The sequence below is a fragment of the Sander vitreus genome, chromosome 23 (genome assembly GCF_031162955.1).
Source record: "Sander vitreus isolate 19-12246 chromosome 23, sanVit1, whole genome shotgun sequence".
In the NCBI taxonomy this organism is placed as follows: Eukaryota; Metazoa; Chordata; class Actinopteri; order Perciformes; family Percidae; genus Sander; species Sander vitreus.
The window spans coordinates 9700963-9716782 of NC_135877.1; the positions used below are offsets into that span (position 1 = coordinate 9700963).

Genomic DNA, 15820 nt, shown 5'->3' on the forward strand with positions numbered 1-15820 from the left:
CACCCTGGCAGGAGTTTTCAAAAAGGTTTGGTTTCAGTGAGCTGATACTGCGTTTGCATGTGGACAAATAGCCTAACTGTATAGAAAAAGTTTGTATGGACAGGGTCTTAGTCTTTTAGCACAATATCATGTGTAGCCATAAAGTGCATATTTAAAAACCCTCATTTTCAAAAGATTAAAAAGTCACCTGGAAACTGAGTTTAAACAAACTTGTGGAGCTAACGTTAGCTAGCTAGCTACAACTAATAAATAAGCTAGCCAGAAACTGTTGTTATTACAGCTAGAAAACTCTACAATTGCCAGCTTGAAATGATAAGACTGATTTTGTTTACTTCTGTCTGGAATCAAAGCCAGTTTTACCATTAATTTTGAGCTGTAAACGACCACCATTATCATTGTTGTATCAACAATTACTGTAAAAGCAAAAACAAAAAGATTGACATGCATAGCAACAGTAGCTGAGGCTATGTTTAGACGGAAACGATCTGAAGAGAAAATGTAAAAGTGGCATTGCGTTCTCACTTTTTATTCCGCGTTTAGATGGGCATTATGGGGGGGAAATCTGCGTGCATATGGTGACGCAAAAGTGTGTGAAATGTGATCCACCAAGTCCACGTGCCTGTGTAGAACCTTCCTTCTACTTGTCTCCCTCTCCTCCTCCTCTCTCCCTCTCCTCTCCCTAGTAGCACAAAGCGAACAACAAAAGCTGACAATTTTGGACATTGGAATTTTCCGGACAGACGAGGAGGTGGAGTTATTGCTCCAAACAATGCACACACAGACACACACGCACACACAGCGTTTTTACCCTTTAGACGGGAACGCGAGAGTGTTTTTAAGATTTCCACTCTGGAGGGTGGTTTCAGTTTTTTGCGTTTTTAAGTCCCAAAAATGCCGTCGCCGTCTAAACGAAAGGCATACCTGATCAAATATTTTGTCGTTTTCACCCGCGAGCGTATTCGTGTAAACGGGGCATGAGAGCTTCGCGAACGGTCAATTGTTTTGTGAAAGAATAAAACAATTGACCGTTCCCACTTTCCAGAAGGCTTCAAATAATCTCCAACCCTACAATATACTGTTTTGTTTTTACAGCAGAGGTTGTGAAATAAATTTTGGTGATATTCTTCTTAGTTGTCCTGAATTTTTTTCAAACATCATAAAGAATTTAACAGGGCGTAATGAGATAACAGTGACATTTTGTTCTCTCCCTCTTTCCCTGCTGCTCTTCTGCCCCTTGAGCTAGACCAAAAATTGGGAGCAAAACAGTTGGCTGCAGACTTTATATTTGTCGCAGACAGTGTCACCTGTGGCTGTTGGTCATGACCAGACTGTCTGGCTGTCCGCTTGGCTCCTCACCCTCCCTGCCCTTCATCCTCTCCTGGCGTGCCCTGCGCCTTCTCTCGCGGGCCGCCTCCTCCTCATCATCATCATTCTTCGCCAACCTGAGGGAGACAAAAGAAGAGAGATAGAATGGGTGAGGACACAGAGACTTTTTTTTCAGCTTCAACCTTAAACCTTTCATCCCCTTCTGCCCTTCCTCAATTTAGCTTTACTGTTAGAAACTTCAAAGTGAACAATTCTTTAAATTGGACTGTAATCATCACATTGACCAAACCTGGTGGATTTATCCAAAGCTTTTTTTTCTTCTTCTCTCCTATCAGGCTGACCTGTCAGCTGTGCAACAACCAATACTTCTTATCGTGGAAGCAGTTTTCACGAGCTGATAAAACCTCAGCCTGGAGACATGGCTTGGCTGAGGATAAGAGAGAGCCAGAGAAACTGGCCCACAGCTTGTACTGGTCTGGTCAGTGTTGGAACAGAGCTTACTTATGTACTGCAAAACAACCACTAGCCTTAAAAGTTTATATTTCTACAAGGAATTTAATACCATATTAAATCTGGAAATCACATTTTTCTTGGGTTAATAACATCTTGTGTCATAACAACTTAGACATGGGTGGAGTGAGCTTTCTTTTAAAGATACATTCTAGAAACAATCTCAGTTTAGCTGAGACACTCATGTCCGCACCTTCCCAGTTAAAAGGAATAGTTTGTCATTTTTGGAAATACAGTTGTTTGCTTTCTTGCAGAGAGTTCGAAGATCGATACCACTTCCCTTTTGGTGATGTATTTTCTTACTACTATGCATAAATGCTCAAGCATACAGTAGATGAAGAGCGGTCACCAATCTTCTTTTTTTTTTTTTTTTTTGCTTTAGACACAAGAATTTGAGAACTGCTTATTTCTAGTCGCCCCATCTTGCCCTGCCATTAGCAGGGATAAATCCATTTTAAAAACCAACCGCCCATATCCTTAATATGGCAAAATCCAAAGCAGACATGCGGTGGATTATGTATGTCTTTATTAAATGCAGTGGTTTAAGCAAAGGGTGCGGCTGCATACAATCATCAACACAACTCCATTGTTCAAAATCTAGTTGGCTCGTGAGCTACTGTATATTTATGTGCTTAAATTTGATTAAAAGCAACAAGTTGAGGCCTCTCTCTGGAGCCGGTCCAAAGTCATTCTGGGAAATTCAGAATGTCTAACTTAAATACAAGTAGACAGGTTTAGGGAAAGACACTTAAAAAGTAAAAGTATATTTAATGCTGTATTATAAATCACAGCACCATAAACAGAGGATATCTTACAACAGTTATATACAACCAGAGACAGAATTTTACCTTTATTCTAAAGTATCAAATTTGTTCCCAAACGGCTGTGTTTCTGGCCACCTGACATCTATGAACTCAGCTCCATGCTTGATCTGTGTTGCCCCGACTGACCTTTACACTCCCACTGCTAACCACATGCCTAGCTACCTGACATCACAGCGCCGCCTTTGAGGTCAGCCACCGAAGCGTGCTATTGCATGTTAATTGCAACACGTGTGGGGAGCTGAGCTAAAGCTGCTTGGGTTTATGTGAGGTTTTACAGCTTGTGAACAACTGTTTCCTTCTTCCTTTCCTTCCCCTTTGCTGTTCTTTCCGCCTCCCATTTATTTCTCTCAGATGAGGAATGTTGTCATAACAGAACAGATGAATCTGTTAACGCCCAAGCTGGACCTACGGGACAGTGACATCTGTGACGTCAGGCAATGATTTACACGTGTGTGTGCTTAAATCTGATAATTCAGCATATTTAAGGGAAGAAAACTGGTCAAACCCAGATTAGTTTTTCAACCTTAAAGCTATCTTATGTAACACACTGTGGCCACAAGTTACAATGACAATATATAATGGCACATGCTAAAATGTAGCATAATAAAGCACAAGAGGATAGTAAAAACTGACTGATATATCTATTTTAAGTTTGCCAAGTAAAGCTGCAGCATGAAGTGAGAAGGGTTTTATTGCTCCACTATTCAGCTTTTTTTAAGAGGAAAAATGTGTCATTTCTTTTTTCAAAAGTTACAGTGTCACTTTGAATAATTTCTTTCCCCCCAAAATCTTAGTTTTCTTTTTCAATTGCATTCATTTTCCGTCAATTTAAATTGAGTTCCCCTGCAGTAGAAAGTACATTAACTCTTATTTAAAATGTCAGAGTGATATGTTGTTTCTGCCTTAACTCCCTGGGGACTGCGCCATCCGAGAAACAGCACCAAATGTCATGAGAAAGAGAAAAAAACAGCTAAAAATGGAACAAAAGAGTCCTTGGTGACGACAACAATCTCACGGTTAAAGATTCCTCAGTACGAGAAAGGAACAAACTCCTAAAAGCTGAATTAGCATTCCTGTCAATCACAGCCTTGGCTAGAGACGCGTACACAACCAAAGCCCCGATTTGATATCCCTTTCCTTACCTAGGCCCCAAACTCTATCAGCATACTGACACAGAAATATGGAAAAAGGTGAAAACGGGGGATAAGGAAGGGAAAAAAGAAGGGAAAAGAAAGAGCAAGTGAAATAGAGAGTGAGGATAAAGAGGAGAAGTGGGAAATGAAAAACGGGAAAGGAAAGGGCGTGCACGATAATGGAAAAAGGAGTAATCTGCAGATTTTATCATAGACGACATCTTTTCCTGTACAGAATGATGTGCAGCCACAGTTATAAACGTCAGGTATGCGTGTCTGTCAGAATAAAGTATGATATAACAGATGGCCTTTTCTTGGGTGGCCAAGTACAGTATGTAAGGAAAGCAAACTGCACACTATTAACTGATAACTAATATGCACTTAGGTTTCCATGTGGCAGCTGTGTTACAGCTGAAACGGAAATTAAAAGTCTTGTTACACATGTGCATAAAGTCCTAATTTTCTTGTTTTTTATGCTGCACGGTACAGTACAGCAATGCTGATTTAAGCAGGATTCTGTCTTCATAGAGTAACTGTCTGCGTAGACAGCATCGGCACACAAAACATCGCCATCCGCGGGCCTATTAGGGCGAAATATGTCCAAATATTTTCTTTACAGCGAAATATCTCAAAAATGTCAGTGAAAACAATTTGATAAAAGCCCATGAGAAAAGACTTCTTCACCCCTCCTCAAGAGGAGAGGGACAGAGGGAAAGGGAGGGAGAAAAGTAGAGAGGAAAATCGAAAAGAAAAGCTGCTGTGAACAGAGGGGAGGGGAGAAAAGGAAGGGATGGAGAGGGAGAGGGAAAGAGGGTGGGGGCTCTGCTTACACTGTCAGAAATGCTGACCCATTCCCACGCTGGCCTCTCTGGACTATTTCCCTTCCTACCGCCGGCCCAAAGAACCACAACGTACCCCGTATGTCTCTCTTCCCCACCCTGTGCTTTGCTGGGCTGGCTCCAAGAATACACAATGTTAGAATTCCCCTCCACTGCATTTATTCTTACTCACAGATGAACGAGGCAGTATAGCATGCATATAAAACATAAATATAACACTTCTCTTTGGGAGTAAAATAGTATGATTAGGCTAAAAAAAAAATCACTGTCCTGTTGAAGTTTGATGTGGTGAGTTAGAAGTTGACATATATGGCTCCACCTTTCCCTCCCTATCTCTATCGCTTTATCTGTATCTCCCTCACTCTTCCTGACAGAACCAACAGGTTTACGATGCAGGACCTGGGTCACGTCTGGAACGCTCCATTCACCCTGGGCGAGGATTGTTTGGCATGGCTCATTCACAGAGGATGGGTGTTATTTCCTCGGCCCTTCCTGGTCTCTCAGGGGGAGGGAACAGCACAGATGTAAAAAACCAAGAGGAGGAAGAAGAGGATGGTGGTGGAGAGAGAGAGAGAGAGAGAGGGGTTAGAGCGAGAGAAGGAAGAGGAGACTGAGAAGAAGATGAAGAATAAGAGATTGAGTGAGTGGGGAGAGGAGAAGGTAGTGCATTTTAAAATGTAAGAGGAAGCCCAAGATGAAAAGAGAAAAGCAAGGGAAAGATGAGAAGATGAAAGATGTGAAAGTAAGAAGAGAAGGTGGAGGAGGTTTGGGAGTGAAGGGGAATGGAGAGAGTGAGAAGAAGAATAAGGAGGACGACGGGTTGAAAATGAAAGTGGAAGTAGCTAAAGAAGAGGAGGATAGAGCGGATGCATAAGAAAGGAGAGCAGGAGATGGAGTATGGCGAGAAAAAAAAGGGAGAAATGGCAACTAGAGAGAAATAGGAAAAAGGACATCAAAGAAGAAATCATCAACATTGTATATTTAGCAAAGTTCTACATAAATTACATTAAAAAGAATATTTGCTCATTTAAGGAAACATGCTTATTTGCTTTCTTGCAGAGAGTTGAGAATGAGAAGATTGATGCCACTCTGTTTGTGCAATAAATATGAAGCCACAGTCAAGAGACGGTTAGCTTAGCTTAGCATAAAGACTAAGTGATGGAGGAGGACTTAAACCGCACCAAAAGTGTAAAAACGACTATGTGCAAGTTGTGGTTTTACTGAGGGTTATGTGCGGGACCATTCATCTTCTTATCTAACTCTCAGCAAGACAGTCGGATTTGAGTATTTCCCAAGTTGTTCCTTTACCTGTTCCTTTAACTGTCCAACATACAACAGTGATGAATTACCATTGCGGCCGTGCAATATATATGCAATGTGTAAATATTCTGTTGAGGACAATGAACTGCTCCAGCTGCATTAAGCAGGGAGTAACAACAGCTTTTGTGACAGTACTGTCTTTTGTGACAGTACTATGGGTACTGTCACAAAAGAAGACTATTTCTAGCTGAAGCAGACACCCTTTGGTCACTGATTAACTGGGAAAATGTCACATCCATGTGGGAAAAGCCAAAATAAATAATAAATAAAAAAGATGCAGTTGAGACATTCCTGTGGGTTTCACCGAACATAAATGTACTATAGCACTGATGAGCGGGGGAACTAAAGAGCATAAGAGAGTGTGAGAAACCTCGGCAGAGCAGAAAACCATGTGTGTGTGGCTTTACTGAATAGAACAAGACGTGAATTGAAGCCCATTGTGCACCTCTATGTCAACAATCATTTTCTTACAACTATAACTGAGACTGATGTAAGACAGGGAAGCTTGGCTGACACACACACACACACACACACACACACACACACACACACACACTTCAGGAAAGTGAATGGAGCTTGTCAAACCTTCATCACCTGATGCTGATCCAAACACAAATGCACGCTACAGCGAACGCCTGCATGGTTAACTGAATGCACGCATGCACCCTATGCACATGTACACAGCTTACACAGACTATGGGACACATACACACACACTCTCTCACACACACAGACAATCTCACTGTCCCAGCAAGTAGGAAACAGTTCATGGAGACCTGGCCAGTAAACACTTATAATAGCCAGGAATTTGGCATTCCTACAGCCGTTATTATATGGCCCCACACTCTCTCTGCGTCTCTCTCCGCCGTCTCACAGTGTGCGCAGTGATGGTTGAATGGAAGCAGGCCAATGAGACAACATGTGGTTTTGACTAGTCCAACCGAGAGGGGCATGTAAATATTGATTGTTTCAATATATTGGCAGAAATGGAAACAATGTAGAGATGTAATCTTTTATCAAAAACAGGAGCGGCGTGTCGCCTGCCAGATGAAATTATTGCTACTCGGACCAAATAAACAGTCATGAACAAACTCCCGCCAAGCTGAAAATGTAAATGTCCAAGGCGCTTACAACTCGTACTCTTTTTCACTCTTGGTCCATTTCTCTTTCAGTCAGTCAGTCAGTCAGTCCTCATCTCTTCCCTCTGTAGGCTCTTCTTAGTCTACATTTTCTGCCAAATTTCATCTTCTCCGTGTAACATAAACACGGCAAACCTGCATAAATAATTCTAACGGCAGGGGCATTATGGGGGTTTTAAGCAATGAAAATATAACAACGGCATTAACCTTCCCTTCAATCAGCTATTTAGAGTGCATCTGGGGAAATGAGGCATAAAAGTCTGAAAGAAGTTAAAACAAAAAGATGCCAAGAGGGAGAACACTGCGTAACTGTTACACAAAATCAAAATGCACAGGCTCTTTACCCTAAAATAACAGAAATTATTGTGAGGTTACAAAAGCTTTTGATAAAGTCGCTATGGAAGTAGTATGTGTGTATGTGTAAGTTTTAAAGGGTCCCTTAAATTTGGTTATTAAAGCTGCACTAAGCAATATGTTTAAGTAACAATAGATCAAATGATAATGGGTAACGTGACAGGCGTCCCAAAAGGAGAAGGGATGTTGGACTTACCAGGGCTTGACAGTAACGGTTGCCTGGTTGCCCTTGGCAACCATTTTGTAGCCTCTGGTTGCCCCCTTTGGCAACCACTTGTTCAATATTGTTTTTTTTTTTTATATAAAAATCTTATTTCAAAAGAAGTCAATATGTTATTTGGTTGTCTCCGTAAAGTGTAAAGACTACATTTGTGCGCAACACAACATTTCAGTTGTTGTGCAACCGCTTTCCACACATGCGCGTTTTCCGTGAAAACATACAGGCAACGCAATTTTCTGGTCACATTAACGGTGCATGTTAAAATCCGGTGCTAATATGGCAACGGTGCCCAGTATCTACCGGACAGAATAGCAAGGCGGATTTCGGTGCCTCATTATGGTGCCACTTAAATGTCTGCGCTGCTCTCTGATGCTCTGAAACAAACGTTACAGGCAACAGAAACATCGCTGCATGTCACGCTAGTTAACACTAATATTACGTTACACTTGTCAGCAGGTAACATTAGCCTATCGTTAGCTACAGTAGTAACTGGATTCAACATGGTTAAAATGCTGACAGTTAAACGGTGTAAAAATTAGGGATGCACCAATTCGACTTTTTCAGTCCCAATACCGATGCCTGGGCTTTGCATATCTATCGATACCGATCCGATACCGTTGTTGAATTAATAATACACTGTATACCTTCCACCTTATACCTTCCTTCCACCATGTGGAAGAGACTAAAGGCACCAGACTTTCCTAACTAAACATTACTTTCCTAACTAAGACAAATCATAACATAGATGTAATGTATTTCATTCTTATTTATTTGTACACTCAACTCTTCCAGCATGCGACACACGTGCGACAGAGGGAAAAACTTTTTGTCAATATCGGGACCGATATTCGATCTTAATATCGGATCGGTACACCCCTAGTAAAAGTTTGACTGTATTTAACTGCAAAGGATTCTAACAGCGGGACTACAACCATCTGCCGCTAAAGCTATGAGCTAAAAGACACAAACTAGCACTAGTCACTGCTGTTGCGTTTACTTAAAACTGGTAAACCTCGTGGTGCATTCATAGTTATTGTAAAATACCAATTTCTCATCTGTTTTTGTCTTTTAACAGCAATTTAATTATTGTTAAAAGTTATTGTTTTACATGTTTAATAATCATTAAAATTCCCCCTTTTGTGCTGATCCAGAAATTGATCCGATCCGTGACTCAAAACTGTGATCCAAACCGTGAGTTTTGTGATCCATTGCATCCCTATTTGAGAGGGATGGCAAATTATATTGCAAGTCATTATCTCCTTGTTTCATTATTAAAATGTGTGGTATAGTTACATAAGAAATTAATTGCTCCAAATATTTAAAACATGGCAACCATATTGTCAACTTCGGCAACAAAAAGCTGATGCCTGGTTGCCAAGCCGGCAAACACTTTAAAAAGTTAGCGTTGAGCCCAGCTTACATTTGCCAGGTCGCGAAAAACATGACTCCAAATGAATGACAAGGTGACAACTTTATAAGGTGATAATATTGTATGTCCCTGTTGTGTTTTTAGCTTGTTCCATGGCCCCAAAGTGACCAAAAACAATCAATTAATGCAACTTTAAAGAATTGTGACCAATTGAAGAATTGTGTGTACTACTATGCACTGGCAACACTGTTTACTACCACAAGCACAGTTGAGTATATCTGGCACTTCTGTACCGCAATTTTTTTGTTACTTATCGGCTGATATTTATGCTGATACCATATATCTCTGATAAGCTATTTGAGCGATAATATTGGTCATGTAGATTTATAGGTCGCCTTTATTCACTACCCAGAATAAATAAGTAGAAGAGTAAAAAGACCCTTGTTGGCCTCCATGGCATACCCCTGTGGAAATAAACTTGGCACCATCCATACAGCACACACAGGCTGGCAGACACTTTATTTTCAATGAATGACTTAACCCTGAATTTTATTACCTAGTATATCTCCTTCACTATTGTGGATGGTGTGCATGGTTTTGCAGAATTTCCTTTATACAAGAAATGCTATTTTACCTTGAGCAAAAGGCCTTCTTCATTACGTTTACAAGGTAAACGCTGCTCACATATTCTTTGTGTCATAGAAAAATTATCAGCAGTGGTCAGACCTATGTCAGCTTGTTTTTCATCAGTGATGGAGTAACAGGCTCAAACAAAACTCTTCCCACAGATACATCAAACAGGCGAGTGACCTTGGCCAGTATCTGCATCCACATCAACCTCATCCTTAATTGGAAGGGCTGTAGCACAGATGAAGAGACATTTGTGAAAAGGCTCTATAAAATGCTTCCTTGGCACACTGTACCAAGCTCTCACAAAAAAAGTCCCTTTTTACTAGTTTTGATTACTATACTTGGCGTGTTAACACTCAATCAATTTGTTGAAATGAACTTTAGCTTAATCAATTTCTTCCATTGAATCAAAGGGAGTTCACAAGGCTGTGGTATCTGGGAGAGAAAATTGGAAAGAGGGAGGGAGGGCGTGATTGAACATTCACACTTAAAGGTCATCTCATTGCTTATCAGATTTCTTATCAACCTTTTTTTTCTTTCTAGCCTGGGTTGGGGGAAGCCAATATTTGCTGAGCGATGTTTTAAAAGACCAAGAGGAGGGTCTAAGCCATTAAAGCTGGCTCCCTCCTGCTCCAACTTGGCAAGAACATCAGAGGAGGCGCACTGTGCATTGACAACCAGAGCCTCATTACACAACCCAGGCTGCTCCCACAGCTTCACACAACCAAAGTAGTAAGATCTTCAGTGGCGACAAGTTCTGTGGCTGGCTGCAACTTCAAATGAATCCATTGTTGAGAACTGACTTTTTAAACACTTTCTGATTTGCAAGAGAATTAGTTGGAAAATCCTGGAGTATTAATCTGCAGACGTGAATGACGGAGAATCAAATGGGTCTTACCGTTCGGCCTCCAGGCGCATCTCCTCCCGCTTCTGCCTCCTCAGCTCCCGGCGCCGCTCAAAGTCCATTTCCTCCATGATTGTGCCCTGAGGGATGACATCATCAAACACAGACATGTTCTTTTACTTAATTTCAGGAAGGAAGAGAGGAAAGAAAGACAAAAACACATTCATTTAGATATCCTGAGAGGGCAGACATGCATGTTCACTTTTATAAGAGTACTGTATATGAAGAGGAATATGTATAGTTATGTTTGCAAGACAGAATAATGCTAGTTATACTGTTCTTATTTTTATATCATGTGGCTGTTTTTGTCTGAAAATGTCTTATCTGTAATGTTTTATGTTTTGTGTGGACCCCAGGAAGAGTAGCTGATGTTCTGCATCAGCTAATGGGGATCCTAATAAAATCAAATAAAACCAGTCAAACAAAGCCTTCGTTTTCTGGTCATCAATGTACTTTGTTTAAAGTCAGAATCCTTAAGATTTTCACAAGAAACGAGGCAGCATTGTAATCCAGAGTTACTGTTACAGCCGTGTCACAGCTTTATATGTTACTGGTAATGCAAACGGAACATGCTACTGCTGCTGCTTTACATTAAAAGCATTTAAGATGCCAAACAGAGGGTGGCTTTTATTGTGAAGCAGCCACAGGAAGCAAAATGCATTTGTCTCCGGAGTTCGTGCTAACAGCAATCGCTGATCAAAACTGTCATTTTGAGGATGTTTTCATCAGCATATTTAATTTTTTGCAAGGAACAAGAATAGACGAGTAGCTGCAGAGTAAGTGTTTGCTACGGTATTTAACCGCTATTACACTTATTATAATCACAGCTGACGCCCAATCACTCAACCCAATCAATCAACTTGAGGGTACAATCCCTCCCGACACCACATGTCAAAAGTGTGTAGCCATTTCTTTGTGTTTAAAAGCCTCAGCCTTAGGTGACAACTGCCTGACTGAAACCTATGCCCCAAAACTTTGGTGGAAAACATAGAGGTGAGGCAGACAAAGAAGAGCAGAGATACAAAGACAGAGGAGGGAGAAGCCAACACAGGATGTTAACTCGGTCAGTTAAGAGCAACTCTCACTAAAAATACGCCACTAGGGTACGTGACTGGATGTGCAGTGAGGACCGAGACCACCCAGGAGCTGTTGAGCCTCCATCATACATCTACGATCCCAGCTAAACCCCCAGCAACATCTTCAATACACTGGAGCAAAGTAAACGGATCCTAGCTGAGCACAAGAATGATAAATGTGCATGGCAGTTCGCGGGATAAAATGACATCACTGAATATAGTCACACTAAAAACACGTTATCCTTCGTGGTGAAACAACATGAGTAGGAAAGTGACTGTGGCAGAAAATAAGATGCAGTAGGATAAGTTGGAGAAACAAAGAAAGAATTTTGACTTTCATACCTTGAATTAGCCTTCAAACAATGTGTTTTTCTTCACACCATACCAGCTTTTCACAATGCTCTGTCCAAACAGAGATACAATGCAACAACAAGTAATAGTCTGCAACAGCCTGGCCTCAGCTGACAAAAAAGGCAAATGCCTGTTCCCTTCCCCTTTCTGCTAGTTGTCCCTCCCTCCATCCCTTAGTGACCTCCTTCCTTCTTTCCCTCAGCCTTACCCCTTCCTCCCTCCCTATCTCTACTGTTAACTTTTCCTGTGTTGTTTACCTACATGTCAGAGCATGGCTAAACCCTGCTCTGGGACGTGATTTAGCTCTTGAGCCCAGCTTCCTGTGTGTTATAAGCATGCTTGTTTCTTTTATCTGCAGTTGCATACAGGAGGGGTCAAAGAGAGCCTCTTTATACATTGACATCTGTATATGAGTGCATGCACACAAGCATGTAGGTGCAACATTACAGTGTTTGGGTGCATGCATCACACTAAGCGTACTAATGAGCATGCACAGATGTACAGGAAACACACAGACAGGAGAGAAGTGCTAAAAGAAACCATGACTCTGAGGGACCCTTCTAACCCTCACCCTCCCCACTCCATCTTCTCCCCCAGTCTCCTCCCCCCATGTGAGCCTGTACAATAAACACAGCCTTGTCTCCCCGCTATTACACTGTAAATGCCTCTGTGACTCGGTAGAGATATTTTAAATACCGCAAAAATTCACTCTCTATGTTTAGATTCACTCTTAGTGTCATTTGTGAAATGAGGAGGAGGGGGGCAATTGGCACTTGGATGTGGGGTTATTCATACAACCGTAATTAAGACGAAATGAGAGTAATAACTAAAACCGACAAGGCCTCCAAACATCACCAGTCTAATCACATACTTCCTAGAACCAGCGACGCCAAGAGAGATTGTATTAGTAACACAAGCACGACAGCATATAAACTTGAAGTTATTGTTGCAAATAATGCGTGATTTATGCAGCTTAGAAGACCGCGTTTTTCATTCAGTGTTCAGTTTTGTACATAAATGAGTTATAGACCATTTAAAAGCATGACATTTACAATGTAAATTAGAATAAAAGTAGGGTTGTCAACAAAATGATTATAAGTGGACCATGCAAGATTTTACATGAATAATAAACCTGAGATAATTATATTTTTTCAAGCTGATATATGATGTAAGAATAGGGCTGCTGACTGAATGCAGCACAGTCACATTGTCTCGTCTCCACATGGGAGAGCACCAGGCGTAGGACAGAAGAGGAAGCCTGTGGCTTGCAGACAAGGCCCTCAGTAAGACATAGAAATGTAACTGTTGTGTATATCACTGGAGGGACCACCCACACTTTGCAAAAGCTAACAGAGGCAGAACGAGAAAAAGACAGCATTCCATTAAGTTGAGCAACCTACAGTAACAAGTTTGTGACATTTTCAGACTTTTTCCAACAGCCTATCTTAGCCTGTCCGCTGTAAAACCTCTTGTTCCTTCCTGTCGCTGCATCTGTACATTTTTTCAACCATTTAATCACTAAAACCTGCATCATCCATCCATCCATCCATCCATCCATCCATCCATCACATCCTCCCTTCTTATTCTGTCTCTCTTTTCTCTTCTCCTCCCCCTCTTTCTTTTTCCCTGTCTGCACCAACCTTCTACAATGGCTATAATGACACATTTACCAGTCAAATTACTACCTGTTGAGACTGGCAGACCCTGGCACAGAACCCAGTGTCTAAGTGCCAGTCTCTTAAAAAGCCTTAAAAGCCAAGTTGATATTATCCTGACAGCCACTGGGATTACGGCACCTTATAATGCCTCTATCTTCTCAAGAAGTCTTGAGTTAAAAGCACCAAAACAATGGGCCTCTATTGGCCAAATGAGGCACAAAGTAGATCAAGCAACAGTCTGGTAGTAGCTGAAGAATAAGTATGGGCCAGCAGCACATCTATTTTTGGCTTTGGTGAAATGTTCCTAACGCTGGTTAAGCATTCTGTGAGAAGAGAAGACTGCAGCTTTTTGGTCAGATTTCTTACTGTGATACTCAGAGCAACTATCCCCTCACAGCCTTTGGACAAACACATTAATCTCCACATTATGGCTATGGAGCTATGTAAGGAATGCTCCTATTTAACCTCTGATTTTAGCAGAGGGGGACTTGAAAGAGCCTCCAAATTACTCATTCACATGCCAGTTACAGACAACTCCTCCTTCGGAACTTTTTTGTGTGCAGTGACTGTTTTGGTTTTTGAATAAAGGGAATCAATCTGAAGATAAACGAGTCAAAACTAGCTCAGCGCTCGTTATGTGCTTGCCAGCTGTGAGATTGGCAAATAAAGGAACAATGATGACTCGTTGCAGCTGGTGATTACACGGCTTAGTCACAACCAAGTCACTATTTTGCAAGTCTCAAGTATTATAAGGGCGTTTTAACACATACCTCATTTGGTCCGGACTTTCGGACTGTTTAGTTTGATCCGAACCAAAATTACAGGTGTGAAACCTCCCCCGGACCACGGTCCGGATCAAAAGACCAAATTTTGGTCCGATAAAAAGAGGTGGTCTCGGTCCGGACCAAACTGAACCATGGTCCGGTGGGTTTATAGTGTGAAAGCATTTTTTGGATGGTTTGGACTTTCGGACCAAATACAAGAAGCTCTGGCAGGCTCTCCTTGTGTTACGAGACCAGGGAAGCTCCTTTAAGGAATAGCTTGGTGCTTAGTGTGTAGGCTACATGAGAGAGTGAGTGACGGTAAATGCGCTCAGAGCAGACAGCTGTCGGCTATCAGAGCAGAGAATACATCAGCAGTTTATTTGTTAAGTGGTAGTAAATACACAGTGCAGTACAGTGTAGGTTTCCGTTTGTTTCTGAATAACTGCAGTGTGAAACCAAAACTTACCGGATCAAATGTATACAATGTAACAAAAACATGAACCTTGGTCCGGACTTTCATGTGTGAAAACGCCCTAAGTCCCAAGTCAAGACAGGCAAGTCCCACGTCCAAAGTCCTAAACTTTGTGTTTCAAGTCCTAAACAAGTCATAACGCAATATTCACCAAATCTAAACAACAGAGTTTAATAAATTAAATTTACACAAATCATGAAGGCCTTTCCGAATGTGCATTTATTTAAACAAGTTCTGACAAGTGCTACTGAATTTAATAACACAGACACTGTATGTTCATAATGTTTTATGTCTACATAAATTAAAAAGATAAATGTACAAGAAAAAAAACTCACTTTATGAATAAACTTTCTGTGTGTGCATGTGTGTGAGAGAGAGAACACAACAGTTTGCATTAAAACAACATAAACAAAGGCATTTAAACAGTTTCATTCAGCCACAAGGTTGTTACTTAGAGTTAAGTACGAGTTAGGGAGGGAACCCACAACACTTTGCCGACATGGTATGGGGTTCCGATTGTGCCAAAATTAAGTCGACATGCTTACATTCTATGTCTATTTGTCAATGTCTATAAATTATTTAGCCTCAACGTTAACGTTCTTTGTGCAGCTTCAAACGTCGAACGAAGATGCAAGTTGTTGCTGTGATTTTCAACCCGTTTTTTTTGCACATTGTAATCGATTTTTTTGTTGACCACCACATAGGCTTGTGCGATCTCTAATATTTTCATCGCCAGTCTGACAGGTTACATTGAACGCGTAATTGAAAAATTGCACATATTATGGATATGCAGAGTGGATTTCACTTTCATCAATGAAACTACACCGGTTCGAGTGTCCTGTGCTGCCTCCTGCTTGGCTGACATGCTGACATGCTTCTGTGTTGATAGTGTCTTGCTGCGGTAGCTCGACGCAGTATTTTTTGTCATATT

General features: G+C 41.2%; 1 protein-coding gene across 12 annotated transcripts in view; it reads right to left on the reverse strand.

The window, feature by feature from the left end:
- Positions 1–15820, reverse strand: part of cald1a (caldesmon 1a) — a 62071-nt gene that overhangs the window by 21138 nt on the left and 25113 nt on the right. For 11 of the 12 annotated variants that reach the window (XR_013500989.1, XR_013500988.1, XM_078243004.1 and 8 more), the window contains 2 exons: positions 10563–10648; positions 1305–1442 (listed from right to left, as the gene is read on the reverse strand). Coding sequence is in view for 10 of the 12 variants with exons in the window: in XM_078243004.1 (XP_078099130.1) it covers positions 1305–1442; positions 10563–10639 (215 nt within the window). In the remaining 2 variants the exon portion in view is untranslated. Of the gene's footprint in view, positions 1–1304; positions 1443–10562; positions 10649–11986; positions 12125–15820 lie in introns of those variants that run through there. The other variant, XM_078242998.1, reaches the window with a different exon arrangement.